At 36.1% G+C, this 22,537-nt stretch overlaps 1 protein-coding gene and 1 non-coding gene across 5 annotated transcripts in view; both read left to right on the plus strand.

Annotated features, from left to right (window-relative positions):
• LOC123533761 (proline-serine-threonine phosphatase-interacting protein 1-like) overlaps positions 1–22,537 on the plus strand; it is a 29,782-nt gene that overhangs the window by 1,680 nt on the left and 5,565 nt on the right. For all 4 annotated transcript variants that reach the window (XM_045315603.2, XM_045315601.2, XM_045315604.2 and 1 more), the window contains exons 2-7: positions 4,101–4,201; positions 5,128–5,202; positions 5,924–6,065; positions 9,839–9,901; positions 11,483–11,587; positions 14,265–14,310. In XM_045315603.2, coding sequence (XP_045171538.2) covers positions 4,149–4,201; positions 5,128–5,202; positions 5,924–6,065; positions 9,839–9,901; positions 11,483–11,587; positions 14,265–14,310 — 484 coding nt within the window. In that variant the 5' untranslated portion in view covers positions 4,101–4,148. The remainder of the gene's footprint in view (positions 1–4,100; positions 4,202–5,127; positions 5,203–5,923; positions 6,066–9,838; positions 9,902–11,482; positions 11,588–14,264; positions 14,311–22,537) is intronic.
• Trnay-gua (transfer RNA tyrosine (anticodon GUA)) lies at positions 10,514–10,602 on the plus strand. Its single transcript is given in 2 exon segments — positions 10,514–10,550; positions 10,567–10,602. It is a non-coding gene; the product is annotated as a tRNA-Tyr (tRNA).

The raw sequence follows: 22,537 nt of genomic DNA on the forward strand, positions 1-22,537 counted from the left end.
TAATTCAAGAGGGCACGCGTGAACGTCGTTAATGATACACGTTTCCGTGTTCAAGTCAAAGTGTTTGTACAGTTGTACTTCTGTTCATAATGGAAAGTCGCACGAATCGCTTAAAATGAAATCGTGTATGCTACGTTGCAATATTAGATGTAAAACAGCAAATACTTGTATTAATAATACGTAAAGCAAAAAAGTTGTTTGTATCTTAGTTTGTCTATCTGAAAAAAATCCTACTTCAGATCTTTAGGAAATAGTTTTTAATATGAAGTCTAAACAAAAGTGATTAGAATGTAACTTCGGGATGTTGTTATGTAAAGCGCTTGTTATCATGAAGAGCGTATTACTATACACCCGAAGGGACGTATCATGTCATGACGTACGCCGGTGTCCGTCAGTCCGTCCGTCCGTGCCCGCGAAATGATGGTTAAGTGACTGCATAACGGTACTTTCTCTTTGATGTCATTCATTCCGTTCTGTTTATGTGACCTTTTTCTTTTTATGTGACTGTTAGAACAATAGAGAGAACAATGGGGGTGTCACATAAATACCGTTTCGTTAGAAAGTCCGGCTGCCCTAGCTCACATTTGTATACTTAGGTGGCTATAGGTAACTGTACTTTTTTGTTGTCATTCATTCCGTAAGGCTTTTATGTGGCTATTTTTCTCTTACGTGGCTAAAAGATTGTGCGCGATACCTGATATCTAAACTACGTTAGAAGTTATCTTCCGGGTTGGCAAATAAATTAGTCCATTTAAAGGATCATAATGGCGTTGTTTAAAACATGGCTGCCACATCTATTGTTATTAACATAAAATGTTATTTTCTGGTTAAATCCCATATTCGATAATCGTTTTCCAAAATGTTTGCCAAAGGTTACAGTATTTGATTAATATAGTAGAAAGTATTATTGAATACATTGGTTTGATTACTTCCCTTTACGGCTATGGCTGTGTGTAAGTTTCATGTGGTGCATTGAAAGTAGTGTTTGCATATTCTCTGTTTGGATAACTGCTTTATCTGTTTTTGACATAAAATTAAAAGCCTTATAGAACTTTGACTGGCAGAAAACCACTAATAAATATAAAACATTTGCAATTTTTATCAATTGCATTTTTTCCTTTCTAGCGTTTGCAGTATATTATGATGAACACGTTTGGAAATGTATTAGTTTGTAGTGTAATTTGAAAATTGTTTCAAATGCACTTGCAATCTGTATTGTAGATTGTTTCGAAAGATTGGCAGGGTACATTACAGAATGTTTCGAAAGTATAGACAGTGTACATTACAGAATGTTTCGAAAGTATAGGCAGGGTACATTACAAATTGTTTCGGAAGCATTGGCAGTGTATATTACAGACTTTCTCGAAAGTATAGGCAGAGTACATTACAAATTGTTTCGCAAGCATTGGCAGTGTACATTACAGACTGTCTCGAAAGTATAGGCAGGGTACATTACAAATTGTTTCGCAAGCATTGGCAGTGTACATTACAGACTGTCTCAAAAGTATAGGCAGGGTACATTACAAATTGTTTCGCAAGCATTGGCAATGTACATTACAGACTGTTTCGAAAGCATTTGCAGTGTACATTACAAATTGTTTCGCAAGCATTGGCAGTGTACATTACAGACTGTTTCGAAAGCATTTGCAGTGTACATTACAAATTGTTTCGCAAGCATTTGCAGTGTACATTACAAATTGTTTCGCAAGCATTTGCAGTGTACATTACAGACTGTTTCGAAAGCATTTGCAGTGTACATTACAAATTGTTTCGCAAGCATTTCCAGCACCAGCATTTGAAATTGCTCTTAAATTAATTTAGGAACCAGAACACTTAGGACAAATAAATAACATTTAAGTGCCAAATATATGGAACATCTGTCTGCGTAGTTTACATTTCTTTTTCTTACACTGATGTCCTATGTCCTTTTCTTACACTGATGTCCTATATCTTTTTCTTACACTGATGTCCTATGTCTTTTTCTTACACTGATGTCCTATGTCTTTTTCTTACACTGATGTCATATGTCTTTTTCTTACACTGATGTCCTATGTCCTTTTCTTACACTGATGTCCTATATCTTTTTCTTACACTGATGTCCTATGTCCTTTTCTTACACTGATGTCCTATATCTTTTTCTTACACTGATGTCCTATGTCTTTTTCTTACACTGATGTCCTATGTCTTTTTCTACCTAATGTCTATGTCTTTCTTACACTGATGTCCTATATCTTTTTCTTAGCCTGATGCCTATGTCTTTTCTACACTGATGTCCTATGTCCTTTTCTTACACTGATGCCTATGTCTTTTTCTTACACTGATGTCCTATTTCTTTTCTTACACTGATGTCCTGTGTCTTTTTCTTACACTGATGCCCTATGTCTTTTTCTTACACTGATGTCCTATGTCCTTTTCTTACACTGATGCCCTATGTCTTTTTCTTACACTGATGTCCTATGTCCTTTTCTTACACTGATGCCCTGTGTCTTTTTCTTACACTGCTGCCCCATGTCTTTTTCTTACACTGATGTCCTATGTCTGTTTTCTTACACTGATGTCCTATGTCTTTTTCTTACACTGCATGCTACCTGATGTCCTTTCTTTTCTTACACTGATGCCCTATGTCTTTTTCTTACACTGTGCCTATGTCCTTTTCTTACACTGATGCCCTATGTCTTTTCTTACACTAATGTCCTATGTCTTTTCTTACACTAATGTCCCTATGTCTTTTTCTTACACTTGTCTATGTCTTTTACACTGATGTCCTGTATCTTTTTCTTACACTGATGTCCTATGTCTTTTTCTTACACTGATGTCCTATGTCTTTTTCTTACACTGATGCCCTATGTCCTTTTCTTACACTGATGTCCTATGTCCTTTTCTTACACTGATGCCCTATGTCTTTTTCTTACACTGATGTCCTATGTCCTTTTCTTACACTGATGTCCTATGTCCTTTTCTTACACTGATGCCATATGTCTTTTTCTTACACTGATGTCCTATGTCTTTTTCTTACACTGATGTCCTATGTCATTTTCTTACACTGATGTCCTATATCTTTTTCTTACACTGCTGTCCCATGTCTTTTTCTTACACTGATGTCCTATGTCTTTTTCTTACACTGATGTCCTATGTCTTTTTCTTACACTGCTGTCCCATATTTTTTTCTTACACTGATGTCCCATGTCTTTTTCTTACACTGATGTCCCATGTCTTTTTCTTACACTGATGTCCCATATCTTTTTCTTACACTGATGTCCCATGTCTTTTTCTTACACTGATGTCCTATATCTTTTTCTTACACTGATGTCCCATGTCTTTTTCTTACACTGATGTCCCATGCCTTATTCTTACACTGATGTTTTATGTCTTTTTCTTACACTGATGTCCAAAGTCTTTTTCTAACACTGCTGTCCCATATTTTTTCTTACACTGATGTCCCATGTCTTTTTCTTACACTGATGTCCCTTGTCTTTTTCTTACACTGATGTCCCATATCTTTTTCTTACACTGATGTCCCATGTCTTTTTCTTACACTGATGTCCTATATCTTTTTCTTACACTGATGTCCCATGTCTTTTTCTTACACTGATGTCCCATGCCTTTTTCTTACACTGATGTCCCATGTCTTTTTCTTACACTGATGTCCTATATCTTTTTCTTACACTGAGGTCCTATGTCTTTCATACACTGATGTCCTATGTCTTTTTCTTACACTGATGTCCTATGTCTTTTTCTTACACTGATGTCCCATGTCTTTTTCTTACACTGATGTCCTATGTCTTTTTCTTACACTGATGTCCCATGTCTTTTTCTGACACTGATGTCCTATATCTTTTTCTTACACTGATGTCCTGTCTTTTTCTTACACTGATGTCCTAGGATTTTTTCTTACACTGATGTCCTATGTCTTTTTCTTACACTGATGTCCCATGTCTTTTTCTGACACTGATGTCCTATATCTTTTTCTTACACTGATGTCCTGTCTTTTTCTTACACTGATGTCCTATGTCCTTTTCTTACACTGATGTCCTGTCTTTTTCTTAAACTGTTGTCTTAGGATTATTTCTTACACTGATGTCCTATGTATGTCGTTACAGGACAGTGATATTATAGGGACGTATGGCTGGGAGACGTTGTGCAGACGTATGAAAGAGGGCAGGAAAGTTTGCACTGAAGTTGCCCATTACCTGAAGGATAGGCTAGTATATCACAGTTTACCTACATGTATGAGGGGAATGTGAGAGCATGTTTACTTTATTGTGATATCAGATAAGATAAGATAAGAAATTTGTTTATGCGGGCATGTAAATATAATTACATACAATATTTAACAATTAAACACACCAGGTCCAGTGGACCTACAAATTACAAGGAAGTGCAATACAGCGAACATGCATAATGTCACATGAAAAGAACATTTTTTTCCGAAAACTATGAACAGAGATAAACAATACTTTCAGTGGATGCGAAAGTAGATTTTCAGGTGTGAATTTTCAGCTGATTAAACACAAGGGTTCATTATTACATTTCAATGTAAAAATACAAACATATAGAAATATACATTTTTCTCAAATAAAGTCTCTAACTTAACAAATACATTACCTATATACTGGAAGTATTTCGGCAGTTAAAGCAGCATGCCTCCAGATCGTTCGACAAAAACAAAAAATATTTTTTTAGATATCTTGAAATAAATGTTATATTTCTTAAGTAGGCTTTAAAACTTCATTACTGACAAACTTTATGTTACGGAAACACTTGAGAATTTGCTGTTTTTACTACTTTTTACGATGAAAATTGAAAAGCGTTTGTCACGCTTTTACTCCAGGTGAACTGTATCGATTATAAATATCTATATTTTGGTGGCATTATTCACTACTTCAGCTATAACGCTATTGGTTACGACGACGGGAAAATGTCTTTATTGCCGCGGCGGTCTGGGGTTCGATTCCCGACGCGGTCATCTTTTTTTCTTGATTTGGAACTTTTAAAATATGTTAGAAACAAAAATTCATATTCTAGTGTTCATAATATGATCAAACTTCAATTTGAAAGAAAGATTACTTTTAGCCAAATCTGGAGGCATGCAGCTTTAATTATTGATGTCACGTGATAAATTTTCAGGGCGAAGGCCGAGGCAGACTATAGCAAAGCCTTACAAAATCTAGCAAGGAAGGCTGATGGTAAAGAGGAAACTGGGTGAGTGATCTGTAATTCAACATACATAATTAATGTATGAAATACTTATAGGTTATAAGCTTTGTATCTCGAATACAGTGGAAATATTGCACGACTTCAGGAGCGCAATATTCTTCCGCTAAAGAACGAGTGCATATTTCCTGATGCAAAGATAATATACGTATCTAAACTTTGAAATGTAATTTAAGCATTATGAATTTATTTAATAGCCCGAATAAGACTGGCAATACCGGACTAAGTAAAAGAATCAATGCAACGACACACATAAAATTACGTCACACACCCGATATGAAAATCAGGCGTCAGTGTATGGAAATATATTGACGTTTCCGGTACCATTATAACTAACGAGTATGTTATAATAGCTTTCTCTGCTATTTTCATACTATGTTGTTGTTTATAGGAACAATTTTAGAATCGTAATATTACATAAGTTCCGTTTTGCATTATATGAGTGATTTGTGTATATGTCAAATTTCAAGTGTTTTACCGGTATATTAATTATTATGTATTGTATGCATTGCAAAATACAAGGATTTGCCGAAAATTGCAATAAAATTTGAACTTTGAACTTTATTGTTTTTATAGTCCTAGGTACAAGCTTCATCCTATCTCGATATTAGTTTATTCTTTCTACTAAAACATTATTACGCTATGCAGTCTACTTTTAATTAATTTTAATATTCAAATGCATCTTTTGCTGTTCTGTTTTTGGAAACAGGGTACTTGGTGAGAGCTGGAGAAACCTGAAAGCACAAACAGAGAGAATTGCCTCCGTGCACGAGGAAGCATCGAGCCTCTTCAGTAGTTACATGGAAGAAGTAACTAAATTTAACGAGGAACAAACCAGAGTGAAAAAACAGGTATTGTTTTTGTGTTTTTTTTTGTGTGTTTTGTTGTTGTTGATTTAGATTTTATTTATCCGCATTGTACATGCTACATGTATGTTATACACTGTCTGAATGGCGTTTCAGTAAGTTGGCAGATAGCTATTACAATTGTCTGGCAAGCCATTCAGTAAGTGTTTTATCATATAACGTAATAAAAAATCCAAGATTTTTTAAAGCTTTGTCTTTAGCCCAGCAAACATGTTTTGGATATGGCGTAACCAGTGTAGATCTTGATCAACCTGCACAGCCGTACAGTCTGACCAAGATCTGCAGTATTCGCCATTCAGTCAGTACCTTTTTGGTAAGCACTCCTTTTAATAGGTAATTGTAGGGCTGTCCAAATTGAAAGATTAACAAGTCTATTTAGCAGGGTAAGTGTTAAGCTAAACTGTCACGTTATGTTCATATCGTGTTTTGCGGCGTGTTTGTGGTGATCCTCTTCATATTTGCACTAACTGACTTTTTATTACATGTTTATTCATTGAATTATTGAACTATTACAATGTTGAACCATTAGAATGTAATACAGCTGGTATTTCCACGGTTATATTTTTTTCAAATAAATGGAAAATTCTAAAAATGTGTAAAATATTGTTAAATCGCTGAAAAGTGATCTTTTCACTCTCAAGAAAATATTGCATCGTTATTTTCTCTAGGTAAAATTACAACAACCACATAAAGTCAAACCTTCCCAGATTAGGTAATAGAGATGTTGCTATTTCAAAACTTGTACGTACACGCATCCCGTTTCCTGCTGAATTGGTCGCTGCTTAAAGGCTCATAACACCTCTGTTTATAGTGTGGCTGCCACATTTTTGTCATGAACATAAAATGTATCTATTTCATCTTAAATCCTATTTTCGATAAATGTTTTCTCATGTATTTGCCAAAGGCTTGGATATTGATTAACATAGTAGAAGAAAATATTATTGAAACCATTATTTATTATTAACATAATTTATGGCTCCAGCTGTATAAGTTCATGAGTAATATTGAAAAAAGTGCTTTTTCTAATGATGTGATTGTGCATCTATTAGGACTACTGTTTTATCTGTTTTTAACATTAACTAAAAAGCCTTATGGAACTTTAATGACGGACATCCTAAAAGTACACAAACTCGAACAAGTATGAATCCCAGATTAACTATTGGGGAGTGCTTGGGATTGATCTGCATTAGCTTTGTTAGTTGCCTCCTAACCTTCCATTTTAATAAACTTTGTACATAAAATAACAGTAAAACACATCCGGAACAGGTCAGATGTTGGGGATGTTAATTGAAACAAACTCGGAACTTAAGTGATTACGAATAGTGTCATCGCATCATTTTTCTCTACTTCCCTGTGTACAATTTATGTAAACAAGTACATGGTGTAAGTAGGTGCATACACCACTTAACTTGTAATTACTAAATATGTACTTGACATTTCTTTATTGTTTTAGCTGAGACGAATATTGTTTGTTTTATTTATATTCATTACCACTTACGATGACTTTCACATCAAAAGCCTCTCAAAATTTGCTAAAATTGTTTGAGATATATAATTAAAGTAGATCTCTATCTTTGAAGATAAAAAATTATTGCTATACTATAAGTGCGTCACTATTGATATGATTTCTAAGCAAAGAACATTCCATAAATGACAATGAAAATCAAAATTTAGGCAACAAAATACTCTGGATAAAACTTTTCTTTTACCTTTATAATCTGAATTTTTGAAGAAGTAATCATGAAAACTTAATAGCAATTTAATACCGAGCATATTCAGGTTACCAGTGTGTTTAGAAAGGGGCACTTGCATACCGGACTGGGATATTTGGTGATTTCATAGCTGCTGTACGCCGTAAATGACGCGTAAAGAACTACGTCTTTGTAGTAATTTTGTGCAAGAAACATTTTCTGTCTAAATTCGGATCAAAATTAAGTGCCTTAATAGTTACTCTTTGTTCATTATAATATATTTTTTCGATTCAAAAAACGTTATTTGTCGAAGAAACATAATTTTTCACTGCAGATGATAAAACAACTGTTTTTGTCTTTGTGACGTCATGACGTACTTCCTGTTTACGGGTTGATTCTTTTTTAATATAATTGATAGATATGGCATGCAAGAAAAAAGATTCTATCACTGTATCACTGGTTGTATGTGCAGATTGGAATATCCGGCTCTCGAGTATCTGCTTACCCGGTAACTCGGCAGACCCTCGTTACCGCATAAAGAGTTACTCTCGAGCTGGAAGAGTGGAAGAATCTGTTGAGAACACAGCGTCGTTGTATTTTCTAGCGGTGGCTCTTTTATTAAGGCAACTCAAATGTTAGCTGGTAAGGGATTAAAAGCAATGCACTCACTGTTTAGTATTACAAAAGGATCTTATGTATCTGTGGATATCATGTTTAATTTATTTGATGCTTATGTTTTATCTATTTTAAATTACAACTGTGAGGTATGGGGCTTTTCTAAAGCTGAAAATATAGAAAGAATCTATAGAAAATTCTGTAAATGGCTTTTAAATGTAAAGACGTCTACAAATTCTCTCTCGTTATATGCAGAATTAGGAAGATTTCCATTATATATTAATAGGTACGTTAGAATTGTTAAATATTGGTTAAAGCTTTTCTCAAGTAAAGACTGTAATTGTATTTTATCTACTGTCGTAAGATCCCAAGTAGAACAATTAATCAGCAATCAAAATGTAAAAAACTGGGCAGCTAATGTACGTAACTTGTTGCAAAATGCTGGTTTTAATGATGTTTGGTTATACCCAGAATCTGTTAATATTAAATTATTTGTACCACTTCTTACTACCCGTGTTCGGGATATATACATTTCAGAATGGCATACTAACGTTTCTTCTTGTTCCTCGTTATTTTTATATAAACAATTAAAGCTTGATTTTCAACGTGCTTGTTATTTGAGAATTATACAAAATCCTAAAATGAGAAATGCGCTGGCGAAAATAAGGTTAAATTCACACAATTTATTTATCGAAACAGGACGCCATAGAAATATAGAAAGAAATCAAAGGAAATGCTGCTTGTGTACTTTAAACGACATCGAAGATGAATATCATTTTATTTTAATTTGTCCATTATATAGCGATTTAAGAAAGACATATATACAAAGATATTTCTATACAGCTCCCAGTATGTACAAGTTTATTGTTTTACTTAACTCGGATAAAAAGTCAGTGTTAAATAAATTAGCTACGTTTTGTACTAAAGGTTTTAAACTTAGAAATGATGTACTTAACAATTGAGCATATCTTGTGTATTCCAAGTTAAACACTCTCATACATTGCATGTACTGTGCGGGGTTTCCCGTGGCACGGCTCTAAATAGAGTATTTTTACAAATACTTGCTATAGGTCTTTTTATGATTTTTTTACTCAAAAACAAGTCCATTCCTGTTAGGAATTAGAAGTTTTAATGTTAATTTTGTATCATAAAACATACAGACCTGGTGTAAAAGTAATGCTTGTATATTCAACAAATATACATGACACTGAGCTCCATATTTAAATATCTTTAATTATACAATTTGCCAAATAGTGTGGTAGCACTGAATTCAACACATACGGTCTTAACAATTGATCTAGAGTTATTTTCATCAGCGCTATCCTGAGAGTTTCCGTGTTTAGTCTCCGTTCTGGCAAACTATCAAGACAACAGCATTGTTTTCTGAGTAATGATATCCTATGACTATATATTGAAAGTAATTCATTATGAATCATTTATTGTATTCAACAGACGGAAGAAAATGTGAAGAAGTACATACAAAGCAAGAAGAATGAATTTCAGAAAACAATGTCAGTAAGTACTCATATTTCCGGGTTGTCAGCTTTTAAAGGTGCATGCCTCGAGAAAGATTTCTTTTTCTAAATTTTAAGTTACTTTCATTTATTCATAATTGTAAAGAAAATAAGATATCTGTTTATAGCGGAATATTCTTTAACAAGGAGAAAACTTTTGTCGTCTGCAAAATGTGCAGAAACAAAATTCACTACATCAGCACACTTTTAAAAAGAAGGAAAATAGCTGCCGCTTGGATTGTTTTTTGTTGTTTGTTTATATATTTTACAGATTAAAGCGGGTTAGGAAATAATGTTGATATGAATATTGGAGGCATGTCCACTTTGAGGAACTTGTACTACTTTTTTTTAAGGAAAAGAATGAATTTTCTGGGAATCGAAGAACTATTTTCGTTTCCTCATATGTATGAGCGGAAGAAAATGTGAAGTGAATAGGTTTTTTTCCTTCTTGGAAGGCAGCTTGTAAATAGGAAAACACCTATAGTGTTTACACATGATAAATCTTTTTGTCTGAAATGAACTACATAAAAAATAAGATTGATAGGTATAGGCTCGAGGGCATGTCCTCTGAAGTTTGAGTTATTAATTGTAAACTGTATATTGATGATATGTTCCCGTGATAGCTCAGTTGGTAGAGCGGAGGACTGTAGTGGTTAAGTGCCTGTTATCCTTAGGTCGCTGGTTCGAATCCGGCTCGCGGGACGAAATATTTTTGAACTCTATATTTTACAAATTTTGGAAATCTTTTCCATAATTATCAGTTAAATCTTTATCCTCCTTATAAACAAAAGTTACTAGTTTAAACAAGTCTTTAATTTAATTTAATTTTTATTTAGATTAATATTACGTAGTTAATAATGTGCCGCCGGTCTCCAACATAGTCGCCCAAAGTAAATCTATTAGATATATTATCCAAAGACAGGCTTTTTGTTGGGGTTAACGTCACACCTACACGGTAAAAGGTTTTCCTGCTAATCAGGGCGGAGTAATACCTCAGATGCTCCTTCAGTTGGAGGCCCTATATGATGTATACCCGTAAAAAAGCAGAAAGAACAGCTTTCAGTTATTGTATTTTCATTTTACAATAGCTTGGTACAAAAAAATAGGCGGTTAGCTTTCTTTTAGTATATAAAAATCAAAAACTGGTATTTTCAAATCCTAAAAGACCAACCCACGTTCAGTTGCAATTCGCCTTAAACATCCTCCCCCCCCCCCCCCCCCCACACACGCATCTCCCCCCCCCCCCCCCCTCCACCCCAAAAAAAAAACACAAAAAAACAACATAAATTTCCTTGATTTTATTTCAAATATCATTAAATCCAGTGAAAAACCATAAAAAACGTGTCGATACAACTTATGATTTTCACCGTCAGAAAAAAATAGCTTTGGTTATAGTTTGTTCTTTTTTGAACTTACGGTGTCCAGTTAGGAAAGAAATTTACAAACGACGCCATTTTGTTCATGATTTTTGTAAATGACGTCAGATTGCGCATACGACCACCCTTGACTATGTATTGTGTAAAAGAAAATAAACGCTTTTTTCTTCCGAACCAAAATATATAGGGAATGTAAATATTTACAGTTGAAGAAGACATACGAAGATAAATGCAAAGATTTCAATAACGCCGAAGAAACTCTGAAAACTGCCAAGTCGTCTGTTACAACGAAAAAGAATGAACTAGAAAAGGTATTTGGTTTTACAGCATACTAATTCGTTGCCACATTTCGATATGTATTAAAAATGAAACCCCAAATAAACGAAAATGTAACTTGCGTAAGACCTGTCACATTGGAACTGCGATTGAAAGTCATGTGACCTAAAGCGGTCTTTCTCATGTCATGTTTTTTCTGTGATGTCAACCTGGCAGGTCCTGTCCCCCGACTAGGTTGAGGACTGATAGCAAGACTGATCACAAGACCTTGAGTAAGGGAGGGAACGGTTTGTCGTACGATCACATAAAACTACCTATGACTGACAACACTGGTCGTGGCAAGACTGCCAACGACTGACAACACCGGTCGTGGCAAGACTACCTACAACTGACAACACTGGTCGTGGTAAGACTACCTACAACTGACAAATCTGGTCGTGACAAGACTACCTACGACTGACAACACTGGTCGTGACATGACTACCTAAGACTGACAACACTAGTCGTGGTAAGACTACCTACGTCTGACAACACTGGTCGTGCCATGACTACCTAAGATTGACAACACTGGTCGTGACATGACTACCTACGACTGACAACACTGGTCGTGACATGACTACCTACGACTGACAACACTGGTCGTGACATGACTATCTAAGACTGACAACACTGGTGGTGGCAAGACTGCCAACGACTGACAACACCGGTCGTGGCAAGACTACCTACGACTGACAACACTGGTCGTGGTAAGACTACCTACAACTGACAAATCTGGTCGTGACAAGACTACCAACGACTGACAACACTGGTCGTGACATGACTACCTAAGACTGACAACACTGGTCGTGACAATGATGCCTACGACTGACAACACTAGTCGTGAAATGACTACCTACGACTGACAACACATGCCGTGACATGATTATCTTCGACTGACAACACTGGTCGTTGCAAGACTACCTAAGACTGACAACACTGGTCGTGGTAAGACAACCTACGTCTGACAACACTGGTCGTGACATGACTACCTGCAACTGACAACACCGGTCGTGGCAAGACTACCTACGACTGACAACACTGGTCGTGACATGACTACCTAAGACTGACAACACTGGTCGTGACAAGACAACCTACGACTGACCACACTGGTCGTTGCAAGACTACCTACGACTGACAACACTGGTCGTGACAAGACTACCTACGACTGACCACACTGGCCGTGACGTGACTACCTTCGACTGACAACACTGGCCGTGACATGATTATCTTCGACTGACAACACTGGTCGTGACAAGACTACCTACGACTGACAACATTGACCGTGACGTGACAACCTACGACTGACAACACTGGTCATTGCAAGACTACCCACGACTGACAACACTGGTCGTGACAAGACTACCTACGACTGGCAACACATGCCGTGACATGATTATCTTCGACTGACAACACTGGTCGTGGCAAGATTATCTTCGACTGACAACACTGGTCGTCGCAAGACTGCCTAAGACTGACAACACTGGTCGTGGTAAGACTACCTACGTCTGACAACACTGGTCGTGACATGACTACCTACGACTGACAACACTGGTCGTGACATGACTACCTACGACTGACAACACTGGTCGTGACATGACTGCCTAAGACTGACAACACTGGTCGTGACATGACTATCTAAGACTGATAACACTGGTCGTGACAAGACAACCTACGACTGACAGCACTGATCGTTGCAAGACTACCTACGACTGACAACACTGGTCGTGACAAGACTACCTACGACTGACCACACTGGCCGTGACGTGACTACCTTCGACTGACAACACTGGCCGTGACATGATTATCTTCGACTGACAACACTGGTCGTGACAAGACTACCTACGACTGACAACATTGACCGTGACGTGACTACCTACGACTGACAACACAGGCCGTGACATGATTATCTTCGACTGACAACACTGGTCGTGGCAAGACAGCCTACGACTGACAAAACTGGTCGTAACTGGATACGACCGGTCGTGCCAATGGTCATGTATTGTCTCGCGACTAATGGTCGACTGCATGGAAAAACCCGTGACCACGCATGTTACCGTCTAAGTAACGCAACATTCGCCCGACTGTTGAAGTCCTCGGAGGATCAGCTGCGAACAGTTTTACCGCAGACAGGTTTTTAACCAGACTACCCATTCGTCGGCGTTGGTATCCCGACTTGGTTAAGGTTCGCGTGTAAAGTTATGCCCCTTTTTCTACTCAACAATACAACTGAATCTCGATATCCCACATTCCAAGGAATCAAAAGTTTTACTTCGAGATAACCGAAATTCGACTTAAAATGATATTTTAAGCATGTGTGTTTTCGGGACGAGAAATGAAATAGTCTTCGAGGCGGAAATTCCAGATAAGCGAATTCGAAATATCGAGTTTCATCTGTATTTTGGTGTTATCTGTTATCCCATCAAGTATCGTAACAGAGGATTTTTCTATGACTGAAATTGTTGTCCTGTGTTACTTGTTTATGTCCATATTTTTTGTTTATGTCCGTATTTTAACGTTTTAAGTGCCAATGCTGTTGAATAATCGGGCGTTAAGGTCCATCAACAGCTCTTGTTGAATATGATGTTTCATTTTCGTTTAGTAACCATGTATTTTCCATTTCTATTTTTTTTTTTTTTTTTTTTTTTGCATTGTATGTTTTTCTGTATATTTCAGGCAGAGTCGAAGGTGAATAAAGCGAAAGACAATCGTGAAAATGCAGGTTTGTTGTGTTTTTTTATAGTGTGATAGAAAGTGATATAATTAATTTACCTTTAAAGGGACTAACATGAAGGATCGTACAACACAGTTTTCTAGTTATCAGGAAATTATTGCTAAATTTCTTACAATGTTTTGAAGCTTATATTATCAGTAGGGGAAACTTCCCGATCGGGAAATTATTTATGGGTTTTTCCCTACTTCCCGAACAGGAAACTTGTTACTTATTATAGTAAAATGCTTCCCGTTCGGGAAGTAAAACCACTATATTTTATGTAGGTTCATTAAAAATGCCCGGTGCATAAGACTATACATGAGATCTCGAAATTGAATATGCCATATTGAACTTAAAAGACATATCTAGATTTCTACCGTTCAGAATTTTTTTAAATGCCTTGGTATTTTTTTGATTTCACATTGAATCTGCCCTTTTTCTGAATGAACTGCAAAAAAGCAGAATTTCCCGATTTGGAAACCAAACTTCCCGATCAGGAAATTCTTCTTATTTTCATGGTACATCTTTTTATCATACTAAATGAAATATCGAGACAGACGAAGTCATAAGAACCAGAAGAAACATTTCAAAGGGAGATCTGAAAAAACTTGATAAACTCAAAGAAGTATAAAATACTTTATATTTTTATAGCTCTTTGATAAACTACATAAAATAGAAAATACAAAACTAGTGTCATATTGCAAAGGCTGTGTCTCCTACATTGAAAACTTTAAAACTATTATACAGAATGCAAAGAAAATAGATCAAGCAACACAGACCGATATTATTGAACACATGCATGTGTACATGTACATTTTTTACCTTAATTGATGCCAAATCTTTCAGTAATAAATTCACAGTATCTAGTTTGATACAAAGTGATATTTAGAAATACCAAAAGCAGGACGATATTCGATGCCAGATGTTTTTCAATGTAAAATTCTGATTTTGTTCACGAGGGATACATAATGCTTTTCCAGATTGTTTGTATTCTGCACATGAATATTTTACAAAAAAAATCAATTGTCAAGGTGATACAAAATGTATTTTTCAAATTGAAAATTTTTGAACAAACTTAGGAAATTCGAAAAAGTAGCTTTAAGGCAACTGACATGGAAAGAGTATGACGCATACTGTCATATGCTAGAACCAAAAATATTATGAAATTAAAGTCTGTTCTTTAGCTTACTTATTATACACGATAATATAACAGTACTTGTATTGCAAAAAATAACGATAAAATATGAAAGGGGTTTACTTATAATGACATAGAAATATAGCAGTGACAAGTCCCTATAAGCTCATGGTTTGGTTTCAGAGTATTATATTGTTTTGGAATACTAGTTTTGATAGGAACAGAGATATTTGACTTTTAAAAAACTTTAATCAAGGGCGACGCCATCGCCAACTCTACGTTTTTCTTTTAAAAAAAAAATCGAGCTAAAGATTAGAACCAATACTGACAGACAATTAACCTTGTGCTTTTTGATATTGTAACAAAACTGGGGCCATAAGATGATGCATCTACCTGAAACTGTAAATCTGTTCAAATGCAGCACATGCTCTTACAGTATTTTGTGTTTTTACTGTATCAGATGTGATACCTTCAAGAAAAGATGTAACTACTTTGTTTCTTTCACTTTTATATTTATCAAAATCCAAGTTAATCAAGGACTCTATGTCTCTGTTAATAGCTGATACAGAATTACAATCTCTTAATATGTCTTCCTTTTCTGCACACCCAAATGCAAAGGTGACAAATGCTCTTTTAGACTGTTTTAAACCTAAAAAGAGAAGTAAAAAAAAAATATGACTTCAGTCTTCAAAAAGTTATTTACTATCAAAGTCTACACCAGTCCACATAACTCTGATTTGACTTATGATATAGTTATTCTCCTTTTTAACTTTAAAGTTTTTGATAAAGTCAAATATCTCTGTTAAGTATATTTGTTATTCATAAAACAACTTGATAAGTAATTCTTGTTTTTTTATTGTGGACGAAAACATTAAAAAAACAACAACATTAATTTCAGACAGATACAACATGCACAATTATGTTTAAAGTGCTTTTATCTGAAAACAACACTTTAATCGTACTCACAACGCTTTTGTATTTTCTGACTTAAGTTATTTCTTAAGTTTTAGCTGTTTTATGACTAGAACTTAAGTTTTTACTTAGACTTAAGTTGAAATCACCCAAACTTAAATAAAATCTTAAACTTAAGTCAAAACTTATACTTAAATGCTTTATGAATACGGCCCCTTGTTGCTATCTTACGTTACTGAAGTGGCTGACATCACTGGGAACTTAGCAACTGAAATTTCTTCTGTCTTATTGTATAGGAGCCTTTGACAATGACCAAATAGTTGGAAAAACATGGTTTAAATTAAAACTGATACTAAAGTTAATGCAACATCATTTTGTGCAGTAGATTTGAATTCAGAACATCAGTATGTAGTGAAAACTTATAAAAACAAGGTGTAAAGAACAAAACAGGCCAGTATTATGATTCAATTTATGACCCACATTATGAATATTTGTACATTGTTTTCAGCAAAGAAGATTATTTTTGATGAGCAGAGATCCGCATTTTGTTGAATTCAATTTCTCTGATAGTATTGAAAATGATAAAAACTGAACAACAGAAAAGTAAAGAAATAACATGTGTATTATGTAGTAACACATACAAGATATCTTAAAAAGATATACATGTAATTGGGATTTTCTAAAACTACAAAAATGGCCATAATTCTGACAAAATGCAGATTAGAGTTATGGTTCTTGGACTATATAGTCCCAAATGATCGATGATAAACAAGTGTGAAAAGTTTCAAAACTGTAGCTCTTATAGTTTTTGACCTAAACAAAAAATTTAACCAAGAAACTAAAATTTTCCAAGTACAATAAAGGGCAATTATTTTATCAAAATGCATATCAGAGTTATGGTTCTAGGCATACATAGTCCCCTAACGTGCACAGTTTTAAAGCTGTAACCCTTACAATGTTTGAGAAAAAGTGGACCTAAACAAAATTTTTAACAAACGCAGACACCAACGCCAACCATCAAGTGACGACAATACCTCATAGAGTTTTAAAAACAACAAAAACAGACGAACTAAAAGGAGAAAGAAATACATTTACGTCAGAAACTATGCTGGAGTCACACAACACAAGATCTTGAAATGTATTTAAAGTAAATATTCAAATAATTGATCCACTGCCTTTGAACGCAAACTCATATGAGTCTGTTAAAATCCTGAGGCACCAAACACATCAAATTAATCGGCGTGAAGTTGGCAGTACAGCAGTAGCAGCAATAGGAGCAGTTAACTGCTGTAACTGCTGGCAGTAGCAGCAGTTAACTGCTCCTACTGCCAGCAGTTACATCAGTTAACTGCTCCTACTGCCAGCAGTTACAGCAGTTTATTGCCTGTCGCAGTTAACTACCACTAGTTACAGCAATTGATCGTGTTTACTAACACCAGTTAACTGCTACTACTGCCAGCAATTATAACAGTTAATAAAGCTGTATTACCAGATGATGAGAATGACATAAGGTATTTATTTTGTCAGTGTCCTACATATAATACTGCCAGCAGTTAAATTGTGTTATTAAAATCAGTTTTACAAGTTTCCTTCAGATGTGTAATAGGCCGTAAAACCTACCCTTCCCGCTTATACATTTGTCCGTATCGTTTAAAGATCATTGAAGCGTTCTTAATCTATTTCTATCAAGAATTTTCTGCCCTTGAAACCGACTTTCAAGGGCATAAAATTCAGGATCAAGCCTGGATACCTATGATTTTAATATATATTTTCGTTCTAAACTTGATTCTCAGTAAGTATACAAAGTTTAAAGAAATACTGCCCATAGGAAAAGTTTTTGCCCTACAGGAAATTGTCCCATTTACCCTTAAATTCTCCTATAAACTATGTAATACCTGCAGTTAAATGGCTTACAAGTCTCTCCCGTCTCATTTATGTTTCTGCCAGCAGAATGGTCTATGAGATACGGTGTTCCGTTAGGACAATCGTGACTTTTAAAATAATTCTAAACCGCGATGCACGATGGTACGATGACGAAAACGCGATGGCGCGATGGCACGATGATGAAACAACGATGGTACGATGGTGAAAACGCGATGACACGATGATGAAATCGCGATGGTGCGATGGTACGATGGTGAAATGTCGATGTAATATCGCGTTTTCATCATCGTACCATCGCGTTTTCACCATCGCACCATCGTGCCATCGCGTTGTCATCATCGTACCATCGTGCCATCGTGGTTTCACCGTCGTACCATCGCGTTTTCACCATCGTGCCATCGCGTTATCATCATCGTACCATCGTGGTTTCACCATCGTACCATCGTGGTTTCACCATCGTACCACCGCGTTTTCACCATCGTACCATCGCCTTCCGGCTGGAAATGCTTAGTCCCGTGCACTTGTACTTTTTGTCAACAATAGATGAATGTATCTCAATGTATTTTGTGAGAAGAAATTTACCATTTAGATTCTGCTGTTTTGCAATATGTTTTACAAAATGTTCATGCTCAGTTCATTAAAACTGTGTAAAACCTTCAAGGCTACGTCCTTTGTATTTTATGTATGCATGAAAGTAAATAAAAAGCTGGGTGTAATAGTCACATGATATTATTCAAACTCAGCTTATTCTTGTTAGGATGTAGAAGGTATATAGTGCAATGTGAAAATGAGATTGTATCAAGCCTGTATTTTACTGACATATAAACTGTACCACTGCGCATGACCACCGGAATGCAGTGGTACGACGGTGAAAATGCGATGGTACGATGGTGAAAACGCGATGACACGATGGTGAAAACGCGATGGTACGATGGTAATAATGCGATGGTACGATGATGAAAACGCGATGGCACGATGGTGAAAACGCGATGGTACGATGATGAAAACGCGATGGTACGATGATACGATGGTGAAAACGCGATGGTACGATGATACGATGGTGAAAACGCGATGGTACGATGATGAAAACGCGATATTGCATCGACATTTCACCATCGTGTCATCGCATCATTGCGATTTCATCGTGTTATTGCGTTTTCATCATCGAACCATCGTTGTTTCATCATCGTGCCATCGCACCATCGCGTTTTCGTCATCGTAACATCGTACATCGCGGTTTAGGATTCAATAAAATGTCACGATTGTCCAAACGGTACACCGTAATGAGAGCATGTCACTTCCAGCAGTGAAATGACCAATGAAAGCATTTTTTGAGTTTTCTATGTGTTACTGGCAGCAGTCAAATGGTTTATGAGACCAGTGTACCAGTTTTTTTACATGTAACTACCAGCGATTAAATGTTTAAAAAGCTCCTCTTACTGCTAGCAGTAAAATGCTTATGACAGCAAAAAACAAGGCTCCTGTTACAGCCAACGAGAGCAATTTACCAGTTTCGAATATATATCTGGTGTATTTACTGCTGAAAGAAAACCACTCAAACCGCATTCAGCCCCGAATTCCTAAAAACAAGAGTTATCCTTGGAAACACCGCCCCACATCACCCCGGGTTCCTCCCAAACAAGAGTTTTCCCCGAATGGCGGCCACCCGTGCCGGGTGGGGGACGACCCCCTCTACAACGGCCACCCGGTCCGATTCAAAAGTCAAGGTCTGGGGCGGAGCTGGGGGTGCCCAAACTGAAAAAAAGTGAACATTTCCAAAAATGGCCTCGGACCAACTTTGAGACCCGCTCACGAGTAAACAAGAGTTTTCCCGGGGTAGCCGCTATGCTGGCCCCCCATACACCGTCACCCTCTACAACGGCCACCCGGTCCCGTCCCAAAGTCAAGGTCCCGTAGGGTCCTCCTATTAACTGCTGTAAGCATTTTAGGCCACCCCCGCCTCACACCTCACCCCGGGTTCCTCCCCAACAAGAGTTTTCCCCGAATGGCGGCCACCCGTGCCGGGTGGGGGACGACCCCCTCTACAACGGCCACCCGGTCCGATCCAGAAGTCAAGGTCTTAGGCGGAGCTGGGGACCCCCAAACTTTTGTCTTATTTAATAATCATGATGTTAATCTCTACAATGTACATGGATGAATACATTGATGGATAATTGTCCTTTTTTGATTTGCCTGATCTTCCTCGCCGTTCTATTTTTAGTCGGGAGCTGGCAAATTCCATTTTAGCACAAAACAACTTCCTTCAAACTGTTGTTTGTATTTTTACTTCAGTTATCATTAAAAATAACATTTGAATATATATACCTATAAAATACATGTACTGATTTTATTCAGAAAACGTGCCCGGGCCAAATTCGAAACCATCCCTTGCCATTTAGAAAATCGCGGGATTTTTTACTTTCAGTTTCTTAACATACAATCTGGGGAGGTAATTACATCACAGTAAAGGCCAAACTCAGAGTTAAATACATTATACTATAAACTGATTTGATATTTGAGAGTTCAATTTATAGGCTCGTCTCTCGATTATGTAAATCTGCCGTTTTTTATTACAAATGTATATTCACTTCCTGTCTAAATAAAGCGTGGAGTATTGTCACGTAAGCGGTTGGGACTCTGTACTCTGTCAATTCATTTTTTATTAACCTTTTATGTGCGATAAAATTAATTCATTCTTTCACTTAATTGTTTTCTATTTTTCTTTTCATCTTAATGCAAAGTACCATGCATAATTTTCATTATTGGTAAGTTTCGCCAGCTAATTCGTCAGTGTCCACAGTATAATTTTTTCTAGCCAAGAATTTCATAAAATTATAAATAATTTGATTTGCACATGCATGCATCAGATCCATTCTGCATTATATAAAATATTTTGTACTTACTTGCAAAAAAATATTATAATACGCATTAGACTTCCATATAATTTCGTTTGATCTGTTGTCGCTTTACATAACATTGTGTTAAAGATGAAAATTTATATTGATTAAAATACTGATTGATATTTAAGCAATGCTTATACCTACCATACTATCACAGCTATTTAGGCGGTTCATCTTTTTGTTGCTAAAATTAATTATTATACAAAATAAATCTTTACTACTATATTGTATTTGCAAACACTATCCAAACTATAGACCGTTTCCTTTATAAAAAGGATAAAGCATCGCTAACTTTAAAACCGAACATTAACTCATGGCAATAGCAGCACTTCACTTGTGGTAGTACAAGCAATTTAACTGTTGTAACTGCTGGCAGTAGCAGCAGTTAACTGCTCCTACTGCTGGCAGTAGCGGCAGTTAACTGATGTAACTGCTGGCAGTAGGAGCAGTTAACTGCTGCTACTGCCAGCAGTTACAGCAGTTAACTGCTGCTACTGCTGTACTGCCAACTTCACGCCGATATCAAATTATAGGATCACAACTCCCTGAAAACTTGAAATTTGAAATAATTGCTTTTTATAACAAAATAAAAGAATACATTTTCTGAATGTCTGCTTTCAGTTTGCTGATTGTGAAGTAACTTTAAGGCTAGGTTTCCCAATCAGGAAGTTAGGTTTCCAATTCGGGAAACTCTGATTTTAAGCAATTTCTGAAGAAAATGGTCAATTTCACTGTCAAATAAAAAATTCAATAAGACATTTAAAAAAATTGTGAACGGTAGAAATTTAGATATATCATTCAAGGATAATATGGCATATTTATTTTGCAGATCTTGTGTATATTCTCGTGCACCGGCAATTTTAAATGAAATGGGTCTAAAACTTGCGATATTGCTTCCCGAACGGGAAGCATGTTACTATAAAAAGTAACAAGTTTCCCGTTCAGGAAGTAGGGAAAAACCCATAAATGATTTCCCGAACGGGAAGTTTCCCCTACTGATTATTAGTGACTGTATTAGTGACTGACACAGTATAAGATAGTATAAGATAAGTTAAGAAATGTGTTATTAACGTGACCTGTGTGAGCATATAAACATAATTACATACAATATTTAGCAATTAAATACACCGGCCCAATGGGCCTATACGATACCAGGAAATACAATACAAAGAACATGCGTTATGTCACATGAAAAGACATTCTTTTCTGAAACTATAATGGGAGATAATAATTTCAATGTCATACCTAATACAACATAGTAATAACATGCGGGAAGCACAGTTTGTCAAGCACTTAACAGATGTGACCGGTTATCACACGATCATGAATGTAAATACACATAAATATATATAATATACTGAGAATAAATTAAGTTTCTACTTATATTATTTGGTTTTTATTTATC

This window comes from Mercenaria mercenaria, chromosome 12, assembly GCF_021730395.1.
Source record: "Mercenaria mercenaria strain notata chromosome 12, MADL_Memer_1, whole genome shotgun sequence".
Classification (NCBI taxonomy): domain Eukaryota; kingdom Metazoa; phylum Mollusca; class Bivalvia; order Venerida; family Veneridae; genus Mercenaria; species Mercenaria mercenaria.